This window comes from Balaenoptera acutorostrata, chromosome 1 (assembly GCF_949987535.1).
Source record: "Balaenoptera acutorostrata chromosome 1, mBalAcu1.1, whole genome shotgun sequence".
In the NCBI taxonomy this organism is placed as follows: domain Eukaryota; kingdom Metazoa; phylum Chordata; class Mammalia; order Artiodactyla; family Balaenopteridae; genus Balaenoptera; species Balaenoptera acutorostrata.
The window spans coordinates 29,157,331-29,175,808 of NC_080064.1; the positions used below are offsets into that span (position 1 = coordinate 29,157,331).

The window sequence follows — 18,478 nt, forward strand, 5'->3', positions numbered from 1 at the left end:
TAAATACTTAATAATGTTAAGTGTTAATATTATTATCATAATTTTAATTAATCTCTTACAGAATTCTGTAGGCTAGTATTTGACTTGTGATTTTTGCATCCGTATTCCTGAGATCTCTTTTTGTAATATCATCATATGATAAGAGATGTGGATCTTTATCTGCTATTGTGAACAAATTAGGAAAACTCCCCTTTTTCTCATGTTCTAGAACCATTCGTATAACATGGAACATAATTATCTCTTTAAGGAATGGTTGGAAATATTACACAGTAAACCTTCTGGGCCAGATGTTGTTTGGTAATTTTTGATAATTTTCTCAGTGTCCTCCTTAATTGTTGCTCAATTCTTGCTTTTTATTCTGTTTTGCATTTTTTAAAGGAAAAAAATTGTCTGTAGTTTAAACTTTTGATCAGGTATCAAATTCATTAGTCTATAGTTATGTAAAAAATTCCCTTGTATTTGTTAAATCTCTGTGATGAGTTTTAAAATTAGGGAGATAAATATGTTCACTGTCTTGATTGTGATGATGGTTTCACAGGTTGATACATATGTTAGAATTGATTAAATTGTATACTTTATATATGTGCAGTTTATGTATGTCAATATCATAATTTTAAAAAGTCTACCAATTGCATAAGTCTTTTCAAAGTACAAGGTGACATTTATTAACTCCATTGTTCATGATTTCTGATTTTTAAAATTATCTCCTGAAATATTATATAAGAAATACATTTTATTATAGGTAAAAAGAGATGGTGCATGCAGGAGGTGTTAGTGATTCATTTCCTGATAATAGGGTATACGATTTGTTTTATGTCTACTATACTACCTTGATTTCATTGTTCCCAGGCTGTTTTTTAAATATTTTAAAAAAGGAAAATATAGATGGAGATACAGTTTTTTTCTTAGGCCATTCTTGTTGTTTTGGGGCCAGGAAACTCTGGGTTTAGGGAAGGTGTGTAAGTGGAAAGATCTGAGGTCTGGCCTACGTAGCAGAGGCCCTTGGGTGTGACTTAGCTATGGATTGAGATGGAAGGATTGAACTGGAAACAGAAGGAGCCAATGGCTTTCTGGGAAGGTACATCAGGAGTTACTGGAAGAGGTCTGAATAAGAAAACAAGATACTATCTGGAATTCCTTTATACTCTACCACTTTGCCTAGCCAAGAGTGAAATCCTTGATGATGAAGACACTCTGCAGAGAGACCCTGCAAGGCCAGGGTCAGGCTTGACTCCACTAGCCACTTTGGAGGTGGATCAGAATAGTGACCAGTGCCTTTCACAAAGTTAAGTGTGAGGCTTCGTATTTAGAACAGGGGATTCAAACTCTTCTTAAGGAATGCTGAGCTTCTTAGCTTAGCTACAGCAAGGCAAAGATCTTGCTATTTCTGAGGATGTTTTGATGCCATCTATTTGATACAGATCAACCCAAATTTACTGATCATTCTGGGCACAGCTTGTGCCAACCACTAAAGGGGGACAGAAGTGCATCTGATATGGTCCCTGCTCTTAAAGAATTTAGAATGTAGTACAAGAGACAGACAGTAATTATGGTAGTAGCCAATACTTCACCTGCATTCTTCTAGGTACTGTTCTGAGGTCTTTATATATATTAATAACAGTCCAATGAGGTAGGTACTATTTTCACCCCCTAAAATAGGGGAGGAGGAAATTGGGACACAGAGAAGTTAAGTAATTTTCACAGCTAGTAAATGGCAGCACCAGGATTGGAACCAAAACAGTGTGGCTCTAGAGTCTTTGTTCTTAACTTTATCTTGTAGAGCAGTAGTTCTTAAAGTGTCGTCCCCAGATCAGCAGCAGCAGCCCCATCTGGAAACTTATCAGAAACACGTATTCTTGGGGTCCCACCCAAGACCTACTGAATCACAAATTCTGGAGGCGGTGCTTAACATTCAGTGTTTTAACAAGCCCTCCAGGTGATTCTGATGCCTGCTATTTGAGAACCTCTGCTAGAGAAAAGCAAAGCATACTATGAAAAGTGTCAGAAATTAATCTTCCCAATGGGTTAGACTGGATATGGTCTCTCTCTTAAGTTCCTAGCCTTCTGCACAGCATCTAGTGTAAAGTAGGCATCAAAAAATACAGATGGATGCCTACATATGAATGAATATATGGAAAAGTGATGTTTGAGCTGGGGTCTCTTACCACCTATCAATTGATGCAGACCAAATAGGAGAAATGTTCCCCGAAACCGTGAGGCCAGCAAGGAGGTGATTGTGATACTTTTGGCAAGGTATGGTAAAGGTCTGCACCAGCACAAGGAGCCATCAGAAGAATGTCAGGGAGATCATGTGAGAGCAGTTCAGGAGGTAAACATGTCAGGTCTTTGTGAACAGCTGTATAGGGGAAGAAGCAAGGGAGAGAGAGAAACTGTCATTTCTGGGATGAAGGTGCCCTTCGCAGAGACAGGAGTTATAGGACAAGCACGTTTGTGGGGGAAAGATAGAGTTTGGTTTTGGACTCTTGAAATTTGAAGTGCTGGTAGATCCAGGTGGAGCTGTCCAGCAGACACTTGTAAATATGAGTCTGAGACATGGTTGGAAATAGAGATTTGGAAGGATAGTTGAGCCATAAGAATGGATGAGACCTTCAAGGGAAAAGTGGAGAGTGGAATGAGAAGAGAGCTGGGTTTGAAACCATGGTGAACACTGTTATTTAATGAATGAAAAGCAAGAGGGAGGCCCTTGAAGAAGGCTGAAAAGGGCTTAGGCAATAGGAGACCTCAGAAAATTCTGAAGCCAAGTAGAAGGCTCAAAAAGGAAGGAGAGGCAAAGTGTCAGATACTGCAGAAAAATAAGAGTTGAAAATTATCCTTTGAATTTCGACACAAAAAGTGTTTTAAGTGACGTGGTGAGGGCAGAAGCGGATTGACTGAGTTCAGGCGTGAGCTGTAGATGAGAAAGTGGAGACAGGTGCTTCCCAGGTCCCGCAGGTAGAGCTCAGTAGCTGCACTCAAGTTGAGACTGCGACATCTTCCAGGGTAGGCAGTCTCTTTCATATCTGTGGTCTCAGCGCCCGGTAGTCGGCCTGGAAGAGAGGGTGGCGTCAGTGAGTTCAGTGACTAGGGACGGAGAAAGGCTTCGCGGAGGCAATCGCTTTGCAGCCGAGGCTTGAAGGATGAGGGTGATTGGGAGGAGAGGTGGGAGGCAGGGCCCCTGGGTGACGGGGCTCTCGGAATGTGTGAGGGTGACCTGGGAATGAGGTGGAAATGTGCGCGTGGCTCTGTGTGAAGGGGGGAGGCTGTGTGTAGGCTTGGAGGGACAGGTTTGGGGAAAGACAAGGCCGGAGGCTGCTGCGGGGGGTTGTCCTCCCGCCCCGCCCCACTTAAGCCACTGCGTGGTTCCGCGGCGCCTCTACCGGAGCCCTCCCGCCGGGCTGCATGGCGACGGGTGACCGCCAGGGGCCGCTGCCTCCGGTCCCCGATGCCCCCGCCCCTCTCCATTGGCCTTTGTTGCTGTCTGAGCGCCCCGTTTGACTCGTTCCCGTCCGCCCCCTGGGCCTGGCGGTCGCGCCTGCGCACTGGCAGCTGGCCGGGCGCTAGCTGGGGGAGCTGCTGCAGGCTCCGCGGCGGCGGCTGCAACGGAGGCTGCGGGGGCGGCGGCGCGAGCGGCCGGGCTTGGGGGGGTAGCCGAGCCCGGCCCGGGAGCCCAAGCAGCTAAAGTGCAGGGTACCTAGGCCCTTCACGCTGGACTCCACAGTCTCCGGGCCGCCTGACCTCCGCACGGGTATATGGGATGGAAGCGGGACCCTCGGGAGCAGGTAAGGGCCCCCGGCAGAGGGGCACGGTGCATGCTCCAAGGACTAGGGGACTCCCGCGTGAAGAGCAGGATTTCCGAGTGAGGAAAGGTTTCCTGAGTGAGGAAAGGGGCTCTTATGAGATGGGGGGCCCAGTTTGAAGGGGGCTGTGTGCAGTTCCGGGGGAAACCTTGTGAAGGGAGCTCTGAGACGGGGGCCATTTATCAAAGGAGGCTGTATGCACTCCTGGAGGTGGGAAGTGCTCTGGGAGAAGGGCCTGAACGCACGTAAGGACTCTCGGAGATCCCGGGAGGCCTAGGGAGAGGCCCGGCAGGTGGCAGGGGGCGGGCCCCAGGTGTCCAGGAGAGGAGGGGGTCGACACAGATGGGCCCAGAACTGCCGCATACCGGGGGCGGGGGCTCAGCCGGGCTGGGCTGGGCTGATGTCTTTTGGGAGAAGGCGCTAGAGCTGGGCTGTGAGCTCCGCCCCAGCCGGGCCTGACGCGGGGGCGAGGGTCAGGGGGCAGTGGGTGGGGATCCAGCCCCGGGATTCCACCCCCCCCCCCCGAGTCTAGGGAGATGGAGCGGAGGCGCCGGAGCATGCGCGGAGGTGGCAGCTGGAACGGGTTGCCCGATGTGGTGGGGGCGTGGCCGCCCGAACCCCCCACCCCCAGACCCGCAGGTTGGCTTGGAAAAAGGAGCGCACTGTTGGGCTGCAGTCTCTCTTAGGTTATGCTGGCAGAGTACAAGTGGAAATGGGTCCCTTCCCCATCTTGGGGCTCTTGCACTTGGCCCTGAAAACCTTCAGTCATAATTTGCCAAGAATAGGTTGAGGGAAACTGCTAAAGTGCCTTATTCTGCCACTGGGATGAGGAAAGACTGGGATGGAAGCAATGTATTAGGTTATGGACGGGTCTTCCTTGAAGACAGGCCTTAAAAAATGTGTTGGTTACTGAGGTACCAAGGCCAGGACCAGGTTTACCTAGAAGGGTTTTTCTGCCTGGTTTGCACGTTTGCACGGTCCAACAGTGAGCAGAGTTGGGATCTTTTAATCCAAGGAAAATGACCTCTGTATTGAATGTCTCCTGAGTCGACAGCCTAATCTTTCTATACCTTAATATTTTTATGTTTGTTGTCCCCCACTGGGTATCTTTTCTTTTTCCTCTCTCTACTCCCCAGAAACTTGTCAGGGCCATGTTATTAGACCCAAGGTCGTCAAGCTAGCCTTTTGTCACAAATAAGTTGTTTGGGGTAGGGGGAAGTTTATAGCCTTCACTATGGTGTCCCAGGTGATAGCCTTAACTTCTCCTTATTTACAATCAGGAGAAAAGGCGGTAAGAATAGAGCAGAAACTGAGGCAAGGCTGCCCCAAGAAGACCAGAGTCCCTGGATGTGCTGTGTAGTGGTGGCACCTCCTGTGTCCTGTCTCTTACCCTTTTGATGGGAGGAGCAGTCTGGACCTGGGAATCCTTTAGGTCTTGTCTCACTACTTCCTTCCATTTGATCTCGGGGTGGGAATAGGATTTCCATTTGGGACAGGAATTTCATTTCTGGTTGAAGCATCTTTGTCTTTTATATCAGATCTAATCTCCTTAAGGAAATAGCTCCTGCCGACTCAGACTCATTCGAGTCATCCATTCAGTGATCTATAAGTACTTAGTGACTGCTTTCCCCAGGACAAAAACAACCTTGTAAAGGCTGTGTAAGCCTTAAGGTGGAATGCAGGGAGCAACTGACTTTAGAAAACTACTTCCTCCTTCCCTTAGGCCCCTTTTTCCATTCCAGGAGCTCTCCTGGTTTTCTGGTCTGGAGACTACTTGCAGCAACCCAGGGACTACAGTAGTAGAGGTCACAGAGGTCCAGATGGATTGCTGGGAGCTGGCACCCATACCAGACTGCTAATGATCTATTATGATGAATTCCTAATGGTCTCTAGAGTGATGAAAAAGTTGACTTTTTTTTGGTTCATGTTACATATTTATAGCTTCTAGGGAAGGAACTAGAGCCTGGTATCTGGATTTGGCTGTAGCCTAATGGGGCAGGCTTTACCTCATCAAAAGGTGTAGTTGAAATTCATTCTGGAAGCTGTGTGTGAGTGGAGGGATCCCATAACTGCCTCCTTCCTAGGCTCAGACTATTTTCTTGGAGGTTTGAGGACACAGTACGTACACAAAGCAAGGTATTGTTGCTGGCTTCACTGGGCTTATGGCCAGATGTGCCTTCTGTGCTCAGGTGTGTTACAAGCACATATACTGGACTGGGAGCTCCCAGAGGGTAGAGGTGGTGTCTGATTTATCTGTGGAACCAACCAATGTCTGGGCCCTGACACAAGTACATCTTTATTTTTTGAATTGAATCACATTCCAGTGTGAACATAAATGGTTAAGCACATGTGTGGATATTTAATAATTTGTGTGTACTCAGTGTGTGGACAAATTCTTTTTGGATCGATTGGCCTTTTACGCTTTGCTTACCGGACAGCTAACCCAGCCTTGAGTTTGTCTTTTGAGTGGGCTGTCTAGCTTATTGGGAGGTATGTGGGCCTCAGAACTGCAGGGAAGGAATCCCTGAGCCAGGCCTTTCAGCTCTGTTACTTTTCCTTCTCAGGGCTGGTTGAGGATGGGGGAGGGGGAGTGTCCTTTTCATAGCCCCTCCCTCCTTGCTTTTGTCTGCAGGGAAGGGCCCCGCCCCTTTCCCCCAAGGCCCAAGCTTTGTCCTCTGTGCTGGGGCCCTCATCTGCATCACAAAGTGGCCGTCTGTCCCTGTCTGGGTCTGAAGGGAAGTGTCTCCCTTTCTCAGACTAAAAGCTGGGGGCAGGGTGGGGTTAGGGGAGGAACTTTGTACTGCTGTAAGGCTTGCAGGGGAGTGGAGTGGGAGAGAGGTTCTCTCTTCCTCTTGCCTTCCCTAGTTTGGGTATGAAGGGGAGGGTGGGGGCTCCCTGTTTTTCCAAAGCCTCCTAGGAGTGGAGGGTGCCTAAGGCTAAGTCTGGTGTGTAGTCCTGTTTCTGGGGAAGAGAAGGCTTTGAGGCTAGAGTGTCTATCCCATCCCCCATCATTTCTACCCTGCCCCTAGCTCTAGGGGATGTCTTTCTCCCAAGGCTCCTAACAATTATTCAGCCTGGGAGGCTAAGGAGGTGAATGGAATGTAAGAACTTGGGGAGGGAAAGGGTATCTCTTACCAGCTACTTCCACTAGGGTCATGTTTGTCCTGTGCCGGGTTTATAATTGTTTCTGAGCAGTGTGCAGGTGTTTGTGTGTTTGTGTGCTGTGTGTGCTTGTGTGTTCTTTGTGGTGTGTCTATGGATCTGTTTGTTAATTCATTTAGTATCTGTATATTGAACACCTATATACCAGGCACTGGAGATTCAGCAGTGACCAAGGCAGATACAGTCTGTATCTTTGAAGAACTCACAATCTAGGCTGGTGAGGTGTATGTGTATGAAGGTACACTGTCCAGGTCTAAGTATGTGTTTGGATGTGTATGTCTATCTATGGCTTGTGTATAATTTCTGTTCAGCTCTTTCTGGGGTATGTGGTCAGGTGCTAGTAGTTAAGCTTTCACTTCCCCAGGTAGCTGAATCCTGAAGACCTTTTCTCCCCAGGCTGGGCCGCCATTCCCGTCTGTGTTTCCCTGTCTGTGGAGTAGGGTAGGCTTGACAGGTGGTTAGAAGGAGACACAGCAGCTTAGCTCTGGAAAGCATGCCCCTCCCTTGAATGGTTCTGACCTCTTCCTGACCCCCCAGCTGAGGATATGCCCCATCCCCCCAGCCTCGCCAACTGTGAAAGCAGATCTCTGGTAATGGGAGGTTCTGGGCTGTTTTGTCCCTCTTTCCTCTCACCTGGGCTGGTCCTCTGCTGGCAAAGACAATAGTGGATGCTGACAGAGGGTTTTCTTAGTCAATTTCCTCTTTTCTTCCCTTTCCCCTCAAGCTAGAAAATAAAACCAGGGGCAGCAATCAGGCTGGTGGCAATGGAGGAGAAAGTAGTGGGAGTTGACCCTGCCCTAGCCCTTTCCCAAGGGCTGCCTCTGTCTTAAACCCCTTCTGCTACTGTCTGGGCCCTCTGTGTAGAAGGAGCTGTGGGCCTGGAAAGAATCTTGTATTCTTCTTCCCAGAACCAGTAATCTCGTCTTCTCCAGCATGCTAATGTCTGCCCCTCCTTCCCAAGTCCTCTACTCTAGTTTACTCTTGCCTCAGTCTCCTACATTTAGCCTGTCTTCATTCCCTAGCTTTTTCTTCTTTTGAACTTCTTCTTCATTGTCTCCCCACTTGCATCCTTGCTTCTTGTCCAGGCTCTCAACTCTAAACTATTTTGTCTCAGCCCCTAACTCCAGCCTTTCCTCCTTCCTGGTTCAAGCATTTTTGGGCTGTGACCTCCAGTTCCAGCCTCTTCACCAGCTCCGTGTTTCAGCCTCTCTCCTTTCCTTAGTCTCCAAAATCTATCCTTTTAGCCTTTTCTCCTTTTCTGCTCCATCCTCAGCCATTCGGTTGCCTTAATCTTTTCTCAGACACTGCCCTCTTCCTTGCGCGCCCTCCCCCCATCCCCCCGCCCCAGCACTTGGCCTTCTTTAGGTCTTCCTCCTGCCTGCAGTGCAGAGAAGCATTAAGATGATACTATTTTGTGTTCAGGATGGTGATGAGTGAAGTGAGCATCTGGCTGACAGATAACAGGGCTTTCTTGGTCTGCTAGATACCTGATGGAGTCTTCATCTAGTAGAGGGAAGAAAGAGTTTTGTTACTAGAGCCAGATTTAGCCAGTCTACTTAACATGTAATAGGAAGTTATTACATACTCATTTGATGAATTTAAGATAGACAACAAGGGTAATTTTCCTAACTGGAAAGAGTTTTTAAAAAATGAGCCTGGGTTGTTTCAGCCAGTGGAAGCCCTCAGTTGGGTTGGGTAGGCAGGAAAGAGGCTTTTCCTACACTTTGCTGCTCCTGTTCTAGGAGGCCTTGTGCCTTCTCTGATCAGAGTGATAAGGAGATTACCAGACTCTACCCTCACCAGCCTCTCTGTCTTGTAGCTGCAGGCGCCTACCTGCCCCCCCTGCAGCAGGTGTTCCAGGCACCTCGCCGGCCTGGCATTGGCACCGTGGGGAAACCGATCAAGCTCCTGGCCAACTACTTTGAAGTGGACATCCCTAAGATTGACGTCTACCACTACGAGGTGGATATCAAGCCGGATAAGTGTCCTCGCAGAGTCAACCGGTAAGTAATGCACGTTTAAGCCACTAAGTCCAGTAGTCCTTATTTTCCTGAGTCTCACAGCCTTAAAAGAGAATCCAGAGGGGTAAAAGAAAAACTAGTAGAGGGTGATATCACCAAATTCAAGAAAGTTCTTGAGGAAGAGGTTCTAAGTAAGGTAAATGTTGAAAAATATCACTGGATTTGGCTATTAGGAGACAATTGGTACCTTTTGCCACAGTAGAGGAGTTGGGCTAGTAAATCTAACAGTGAGTTAAGGAATAAATGGAAGGTAATGTTGTAGGGATAGTGAGAACAGATAGCTTTTTTCTAGATAGCTTGATAGTGAAGCATGGGGAGAGAGGGAATATGTTGGCTAGAGAAGATTATAAGGGGTCAAGTATAGTGCCTACTGCATTTCATTATTTGTTGAAATGAATAAATGAAATGTTTTTAAGAATGAGACATAGGTATGTTTATAAACCGAGAAGGAACTAGTGCAGGAGAGGTTAAAGATACAAGACAGAGAGGAGAGGAATGAGTGGGGGGATGTCCTTGCTGAGGCAGGAGGACATATATATATATGCACAATGTAAAAAAAAATTTTAATATTACAGGAAGAATAGCAATGAAAATGTCTCGTATTACCTTGGCCTCCTGTCTCTTAGTCCCTTTCCCCAGATGCATTCATTATTACCATTCTTGAGTACACTTCCAGATATTTTTCTATACATATGCAAGCATATATGTTTATAGAACATTTTTAAAGCACACAGAATACAGAATCTTATGTACACTGCTCTGCACCTTGTTTTTTTCCACTGAACAATATATTTTGGAAAGTAATACATATCAGTACCTACATATCTGTCTCATTCTTTTGCATAGCTTCATAGATATTCCATTGAATGGATATATTGTAACCTATTTAATGAATCTATTCAGGAACACTTAGGTTGAGTCTAAACTTTTGCTACAAAAATGAAACTGTGTAGAATATTAATATAGATACATTTTTGCACGCAAATACAAGTGTATCTGTAGGATAAGTTCCTAGGCTGGAATTGCTGGCATAATACATTTAAAATTTTTGAGATGTTGCCAGTTTTTTTTAAGGTAGGTTGTACCAATTTATACTCCCATGAGTAAGGTAGCCTCCCATATCTGCACCAATTCAGTATATTGGATTTTTTAATTGTTGGCATTCTGATAAGTAGAGAATTATATCTTGGTCTAATTTTAAATTGTATTTCTCTACTGAGTGAAGTTGAACATATTTTCAGATGTTTAAAAATTATATATGGAAAGGATATTTCAAGTGTGAGAGGAAAGAAAGAGGAAAAGAGGCAAGTGTATATAAATGTATTTGTTTATATGTCTGGGAACTTGAGGGTGGCCTTACCTTCTATGTTCTACCCTTGTCAAAATTATTAAAGATGTTTTTTGATCTGAGGTAGGAATGGATTCTGTCGTTAGAGGGGTAGTGGAGAAGGTTTGACACAATCTGTGAGGATGGAAGTGATCAGAGATACGAAAAAGATTGCTGGGCAGCACTGAGGCCTAATTGGCATTAAAACCATATGTTTACAGTTGCTTCCAGTGTATAGTTTGAGTCTTTTTATCCAATAGTATTCAAGAGCTTTGGTTTAGAAAGCGAAGAGTTCAGATAGCTGGATGGACTGGGATTTTGAAGGCTAGTTGGATACTCTGGAATCTAAGTAGCAGAGGACAGGAAGTGAAATCAAGAAAGAGACGATAATGGAGAGAAAACAGGGTGGTAGAACTAAGGACTTCGGAGAGATGGAAGAGATGAGGTTCGTCTTCCACACTTTATTCCTATTCCAACTCAGGTCTCTTCCCCATCTACCTTTCTTGATTATCAGCTTGGGGATTGGAGCAGCCTAGATTTTGTTCCTAATTCTGGACAGACCCTGAGATTAAGCCCTTCTCCCCTCAGCCTCCCCCTCTGCTCAGAAGGCACTCACAACCACTCTTTTAGGTCCTTCGGAGCCTTGGTGATCCGAGGACCAAAAATATCACCTGGGAGCGTGTTAGAAACGTAGAATTTCAGACTTTGCTCTAAATCTGCTGAATCAGAACCTGCATTTTAGATCTCTAGGGGATTCATATGAATGTTGAAGCTTGAGAAGCACTGCTATAGAGTAGAGATTAGTAGCTGGTAGGACAGAATATAGTAGATGGGACATTGCCTGGACTTTAAATTACTTCCAAGAGCTTGAAGTGGTAGTCTTTCAGCTTCCACTGGCCTTTCCCATTCCCCACAGGGAAGTGGTGGAATACATGGTCCAGCATTTCAAGCCTCAGATCTTTGGTGATCGCAAGCCTGTGTATGATGGAAAGAAGAACATTTACACTGTCACAGCACTGCCCATTGGCAATGAACGGGTAAGGTTGGGAGTCACGTTGGACCTGTGTCAGGGGTCTGGGGAGGGACAGAACTCAACTAAGCCTGTTTGGAGTCTGGCAGTCCAGAGATCCCTTTCATCTTTTGTGCTGAGAAAGTGTGTTTTAGGGTGAGGGATGGGTAGGTGCTGATGTTTATTTAGCCTCCTGTATGTCTGTCCCTGTCCAAACAGACTGAGATTAGACTTAAAATAGACCTAAGGGACTTCCTACTAAAGTGTGGTTGAGAGGGACAGATACACTGAGCCAAGGTGGCTGGAGACTAAGGGGCTGGATTTACTCTGAAGTTTTCATTGTGAGTCCCTATCAGCTTAAGAAGCAGATTCTTGGGAAATCTATGGGGTGAAGGATAATAGGGGCAAGGCAAGGAATATTGGACTGTGGGACAGCATCAGCAATCTTTCACCCCTTTCTCTTTCCTGAAGGTTGACTTCGAGGTGACAATCCCTGGGGAAGGGAAGGATCGAATCTTCAAGGTCTCCATCAAGTGGCTAGCCATTGTGAGCTGGCGCATGCTGCATGAGGCCTTGGTTAGTGGCCAGATCCCCGTTCCCCTGGAGTCTGTGCAAGCCCTGGATGTGGCCATGAGGCACCTGGCATCCATGAGGTACTGGGTGTAGTTAGTATCTGGGCTACAAGTGGTGGCAGAAGTGCTGTGGGAGGAGGAGGGGAATGAGCATATATTAAGGTCCCTCCGTGTGCCTTTCAAATAAAAAATTCTTTGAAGCCCTACCATATACCAGGCAAGTGTGCATATACATTTAGATGGTTTAAAACTTTGGCCCTGTCCCTTTTAGATATTTTTGGACCTCACCCCATCTGTCCCTGCAGGGCAGTAAAAGGGGAGAGACTTGCACAAGGTCAGTCACACAACTAGTAAAGGATCAGAGCTGGAATTAAAGCCCTGGTGTCCTGCCTTCCAGGCCAGGGCTCCTCCGTGCCCAGGATGCCTCACAGGGTGGGGGCCTGTGCCCGAGGGACCAGTTCTCTGCCTGTCCCTGCCAGGTACACCCCTGTGGGCCGCTCCTTCTTCTCACCGCCTGAGGGCTACTACCACCCGCTGGGGGGTGGGCGCGAGGTCTGGTTCGGCTTTCACCAGTCTGTGCGCCCTGCCATGTGGAAGATGATGCTCAACATTGATGGTGAGTGGGGAGAGCTATGGAGCCAGGGGCACCCTGAGTCCAGTGACCACACTCCCAGCCTCATCCCTCCCAGCTCTGTAACCACACTCCTAGTCTAATCCCTACAGCCCTGGGACCCCTCCCCCATCCCAATACCCTATAAAGAAGAGGGTGTAAAGAGCAGTGCTTCCGTTTATTCTGGAAGACAGAAGCTGAGCTGAGCTGTACCTACCATGTCCCCACAGTCTCAGCCACTGCCTTCTACAAGGCGCAGCCAGTGATTGAGTTCATGTGTGAGGTGCTGGACATCAGGAACATAGATGAGCAGCCCAAGCCCCTCACGGACTCTCAGCGTGTGCGCTTCACCAAGGAGATCAAGGGTGAGGACCCAACCAGGCGGGGAGGGGAATCAGTGCTACTTTCTCTTTAGTCCTAAAAGGAAATCCCCTTGGGATATATTCAGGGGAGAGGCCAAGCCTGGGCACATGAGCAACCTTTTCCAACCCTGACAAGCAGTGTGTGTATCCCAGGCCTGAAGGTGGAAGTGACCCACTGTGGACAGATGAAGAGGAAATACCGCGTGTGTAATGTTACCCGCCGCCCTGCCAGCCATCAGACGTAAGTTGACAAGGCTGCTAAGCCATACTGTTGGTGGAAGAGGGCCGATATTTCAACATACTCTGTTCACTTTCTCTGCACCCACACCTGGCCCTGAGGATGAGCCCTGTTTTTGAAGATAAGCTGTGGGAATTTGGCATCCCTCCCCTAACCTTCCCAGATCCATTGATACTCTCCCTACCATTTTTACCTTCTTGGTCTCCACCTTTCCTTCTTGGGCGTTTACTAGAGAGCAGGTGTCTTTCTCTGGCTTCTTTCTCAGTTCTATAAATGTTAGAATCTCTCTCAACTTATTCTTCCTCCTGAAAAAGAAAGTTGAGATCCTGGGCTAGACCCTTGCGAAAGTTGTCACTGATTCCATCTATCTTCTTCACCTCAGACTGTGCTGGACTTTGAGTGCCTACTGTGTGTCAGGCTTCATATACAACACTAGAAATACAGATGAGTCAGATATGATCTGACCATTGTGGAACTTGCCTTTCAAATCTTTGGCTTCACTCTTGGAGCCCTGTATTTCCTCTGCTTTCCCATGAGTGGTGGGAGTGCTCAAAGAGGTTGGATAGGGATGAAGTCAAGTCTGGCGCTTCCCATGGTTGTAGGTCTAGAAAGGTGTTACTGAATGCTGGGCTATGACACCTCTTTCCCTTCCCCCAAACAGGTTTCCCTTGCAGCTGGAGAGTGGACAGACTGTGGAGTGCACAGTGGCACAGTATTTCAAGCAGAAATATAACCTTCAGCTCAAGTATCCCCACCTGCCCTGCCTGCAAGTTGGCCAGGAACAAAAGCATACCTACCTGCCCCTAGAGGTGAGACTGCCAAGTAATGGCCTGGCTGGGGAACAAGCATGGTACCTGCACACTGATCATCAGAGGTCTGTTCTTCCATTTGTAGTCTCTCATCATTTTTAGGTTTGGAAAATTGATGTTCTGAGAGGTCATTCTGTGAAATGTAGGCCTCATTCTTTTTTTTTTTTTTTTAATACATGTATCCACTTATTTATTTATTTATTTATGGCTGTGTTGGGTCTTCGTTTCTGTGTGAGGGCCTTCTCTAGTTGCGGCAAGCGGGGGCCACTCCTCATCGTGGTGCACGGGCCTCTCACTATCGCGGCCTCTCTTGTTGCGGAGCACAGGCTCCAGACGCGCAGGCTCAGTAATTGTTGCCCACGGGCCTAGTCACTCCGCGGCATGTGGGATCTTCCCAGACCAGGGCTCGAACCTGTGTCCCCTGCATTGGCAGGCAGACTCTCAACCACTGCGCCACCAGGGAAGCCCCAGGCCTCGTTCTTAACTGCTGAGTTCTTTACTTATCCCGCATCCTGCTCTCGTATTCTTTCAGGACTGCCAGGCAGAGGCGAAAGCTGTATTTACTGTTTAATAAGTAATTAGTTCATGCAGGACAGAGATTTCAGATACCTACACTCATGTCCTCTTAATTTGTCTTTCCCTGTCTGGAGCTGGGGGTCTAAATGACCTAAAGATACAAGTATACTTTATTTTACAGAAAATGGACATGAATGTTACCTGTAACGTGAATCCTATATCCCCAGTGATCAATGTGTTCCTTTTTTTAAAAAAATTAATGAATTTATTTATGTTTGGCTGCATTGGGTCTTCGTTGCTGTGTGCGGGCTTTCTCTAGTTGTGGCGAGCGGGGGCTACTCTTCGTTGCGGTGCGCGGGCTTCTCATTGCGGTGGCTTCTCTTCCTGAGGAGCACAGGCTCTAGGTGCACGGGCTCAGTAGTTGTGGCTCAAGGGCTCAGTAGTGGCTCAAGGGCTCTAGAGTGCAGGCTCAGTAGTTGTGGCGCATGGGCTTAGTTGCTCCGCGGCATGTGGGATCTTCCCAGACCAGGGATCGAACCCGTGTCCCCTGCATTGGCAGGCATCGGATTCTTAACCACTGCGCCACGAGGGAAACCCAATGTGTTCCTTTTGAAAAAGTTTTTGCTCCAAGATTTGTCATATTTTTATGCTTCAGCAGACCTTTGAAATTCTGCAGTTAAAGAATAGTAATGCTCTGAAGTCATTTGCATTAAGTCATAGAATGCAAATGGAGAACCACTGGGCTGTATTTGGTTTTCTATACACTAGCCAAAATGTCTAATGAGAAACTATCTCTGACTGCTTCATTGTCTAGTCCAGTGCTGCTCAAAGTGTGGTCAGTGGACCAAGAGCATAGGTATTCCCTGAGAGCTTGTTTGAAATGCAGAGTCTCAGGTTCCACCTAGACCTACTGAATCAGTATCTCTTTTAGCAGAATCTAAAGAGGATTCATATGAACATTTAAGTTGGAAAAGCACTAGCCTAGATTACCATCTTACTCTGTTCTAGCAGCAGGAGTCAGATAGCTGGGACCAAAACTTAAGCCTTCTGTGAGCTTTTGGGATTTCAGAACTAACCAGAGGAAATTAAGCTGAAGGGAGAAGAGATCCCAAAGCGCAAGAACTCTGACTTAGTAATAGCTGCTGATGCACAGAAAGTGGGATGAAGACAATATGTTCTCTGAGATGTAAACAGAAGTCTTTAACGGCAATTACAGCTAAGTAGATAGGCTTTGGGTAATATCTACTGCAAGCTGAGATTTGTTAGCAAATTGACATTACTTCTGTTTAAACAATAGTTTCCAAGGTGAATAACTTATGTATTTTGGTTTTTACTGTTGCTTGTTTATTTAACAAATATTTATTGAACTTCTACTATGAGTCATACACTCTTAGGTGTGGGGAAAGCAGAGATTAACGAGACAGATAAGGTCCCTGCTGTCATAGAGCTTATAATCTAGAAGGGGGAGATAGATAGTAAATTGATAAATAAGATAGTTTCAGTTGGTGGTAAGTGCTATAAGAATAATAAAACAGGTTAAGGGGATAGTCATAAGGGTGGAGCGGGTTGGAGATTCACTTTAGTTATTGTGGTCAGGGAAGGCTTCTTTTTTTTTTTTCTTTTTGGCCACACTGACGGCATGTGGAACTTCCCCAACCAGGAATCGAACCTGTGCGAGTGCGGAATCTTAACCACTGGACCACCAGGGAAGGCTTCTTTTAGGAGACATTAGAGCTGAGTCCCAAATTATGAGATAGAACCAACCTCTTACAACCTGAAGGAAGAGCCTTCCAGGCAAGAGTTTAATAGCGAGTACAAAGACTCTAAAGCAGCAGGGAGCTTGGATCTTCTTAGAGAGACAGAAGGCTTAGTGGCTGGTATGTAGTGTATGAGGGGAGAAGTAGTAGGAGATGATTTTGGAGAGAGGTACAGGGTCAAATCACATAGGCTATTGTAGGTGACAGTTTTTTTTTAGAATTGCTTTATTGAGATATAATTCACATTCCATAAAATTCACCCTTTTAAAATACACAATTCAGTGGGTTTTAGTTAATTCACAGAGTTGCACAACCATTACTGTTGTCTGATTCTAAAACATTTTCATCGCCCCCAGAAGAAAGCCCATACCCATTAACAGTCACTTACCATTCCCTCTGCCCTCCTCACCAGCCCCTACTAACCACTGATCTACTTCTGTCTCTGTGGATTTGCCTATTCTGGACATTTCATATAAATGGAATTATATAATATATGGCCTTTTTTTAAGTGGCCTATTTCACTTAACGTCATGTCTTCAGGGTTCATCTATATTGTAGCATACGTCAGAATTCCCTTCCTTTTTAAGGCTGAATAATATTTCCATGTATGTATATACCGCATTTTGTTTATCTATTCATTCATTGATGGACACTTGGGTTGCTTTCACCTTCTAGCTATTATGAAAAATGCTGCTATGAATATAGGCTTACAAATATTTGTTCTAGACCCTGCTTTCATTTCTTTTGAGTACATACCCAGAAGTGGAATTACTGGATCATATGGTAATTCTGTGTTTAATTTTTTGAGGAATCACTATACTGTTTTCCACAGCATCTGTACCATTTTACATTCCCACCAGCAATGCACAAGGGGTCCAATTTCTCTACATCCCTGCTTTAGTCTTTTTCCCAGAGTTGATTCTGTAGTTGAAATTATCCGTAAAGAGTTCTACAACTTTAAGTTACCTTCAAGAGAGCAACCTCACAAATTTTAACAATTCTGGATTTTCATTAAGGGAATTGACTAATTCTTTGACGTACAGAGTTTAAGGGCAGGTGACCTTGTCCTGGTTTTCCCTACCATTGTTCAGCATGAACTCTGGAAATTAGGCAGAGAAGCAGTACTTAGTTTATTGGCCCTATGGGAACAAGTTTTACATTTCATTTCATCTAAATCCTCACAACAGCTTCAAGAGACAGCTAGTGCTTTTTCCGGTGGCTAAAATTAAAGAAGCAGAGTCTTAGAGTGGTTAAGAGTCCTGCCCAAGGTAGCATCTTCTAGAATTGGCAAAGCTGGACTTCAAACTCAAGTGTTCTTGAATTCTCTCTACTTTGCCAAAAGGCTTCCTGTTCACTGCTTCCTGAATATAGTATATTGGGCAGTGGAAGTCTTATATATCACTAGAAAGTCTTTTCTGATCTCCATTGTGTTCTCTGGGGCCCAATACAGAGGAACCATGTGGCAGGATGTTCCTCACACCAACAGAGCACACTGGCAGTCAACAGACAGTGATTTCTATAGTCCAAGGGCTCAGTGATCATCTGTAGGCTCGGGCTCAAGAGTTAAGAGTCACTGCTAGTTCTCCTGATGTGTTGCAGTGTGGAAGGACTGACTGCCTGCTACCATTGGAGAGCTGTCAACTACCTAGGCATCCAGTTTGTGTGTATTGTGTTTTTTAGTATTCAGAAGAGCTCTAGACTGGGTCCTTTGGTAAATAATAATTTATGCTACAACTTACTGAGTGTTTACTATGTTCAGAACTGTACTTGGTTCTTTAAGTTCTTTATTTAATTTAGTCTCCAGACAGTCCTAGGAGATTGTTACTGTTCTTCCTATTTAGTATATGAGCCCTGAGCCCAGATCTGCCTCTGGATCCTAAGCTCTTAATCACAAAGTGGCTGTTTTACCTTTTGTATTGCACGTGGATATTTTCTAACTTACCTGTCTATGAACAAGGGATTTTCTAGTCCGTTTCCCAGGACTGACAGCCAAGTCCTCTTCCCTTACTATGGGGCTCCGGGTATAGGGTGGACTATACTCAAGCCAGCGGTACCTATTCTTGTTTCCTTAGGTCTGTAACATTGTGGCTGGGCAGCGCTGCATTAAGAAGCTGACTGACAACCAGACTTCAACCATGATAAAGGCTACAGCTAGATCGGCCCCAGACAGACAAGAGGAGATCAGCCGCCTGGTCAGTGAGGATGCAGAGAAACGTATGCTTGGTTGCTCAGTCATGGGAGTCCCTGGTAGCATAGATGCCTTTCTGCCCTGGCAGGACCCTTAGGAAAACAAAAGTC

At 46.1% G+C, this 18,478-nt stretch overlaps 1 protein-coding gene across 2 annotated transcripts in view; it reads left to right on the forward strand.

Annotated features, from left to right (window-relative positions):
- Nucleotides 1-3,545: 3,545 nt before the first annotated feature.
- Nucleotides 3,546-18,478, forward strand: part of AGO1 (argonaute RISC component 1) — a 30,993-nt gene continuing 16,060 nt past the window's right edge. For both annotated transcript variants that reach the window (XM_057530321.1, XM_007182512.3), the window contains exons 1-9: nt 3,546-3,779; nt 8,779-8,962; nt 11,224-11,344; nt 11,788-11,969; nt 12,368-12,504; nt 12,729-12,863; nt 13,014-13,101; nt 13,760-13,907; nt 18,253-18,372. In XM_057530321.1, coding sequence (XP_057386304.1) covers nt 3,755-3,779; nt 8,779-8,962; nt 11,224-11,344; nt 11,788-11,969; nt 12,368-12,504; nt 12,729-12,863; nt 13,014-13,101; nt 13,760-13,907; nt 18,253-18,372 — 1,140 coding nt within the window. In that variant the 5' untranslated portion in view covers nt 3,546-3,754. The remainder of the gene's footprint in view (nt 3,780-8,778; nt 8,963-11,223; nt 11,345-11,787; nt 11,970-12,367; nt 12,505-12,728; nt 12,864-13,013; nt 13,102-13,759; nt 13,908-18,252; nt 18,373-18,478) is intronic.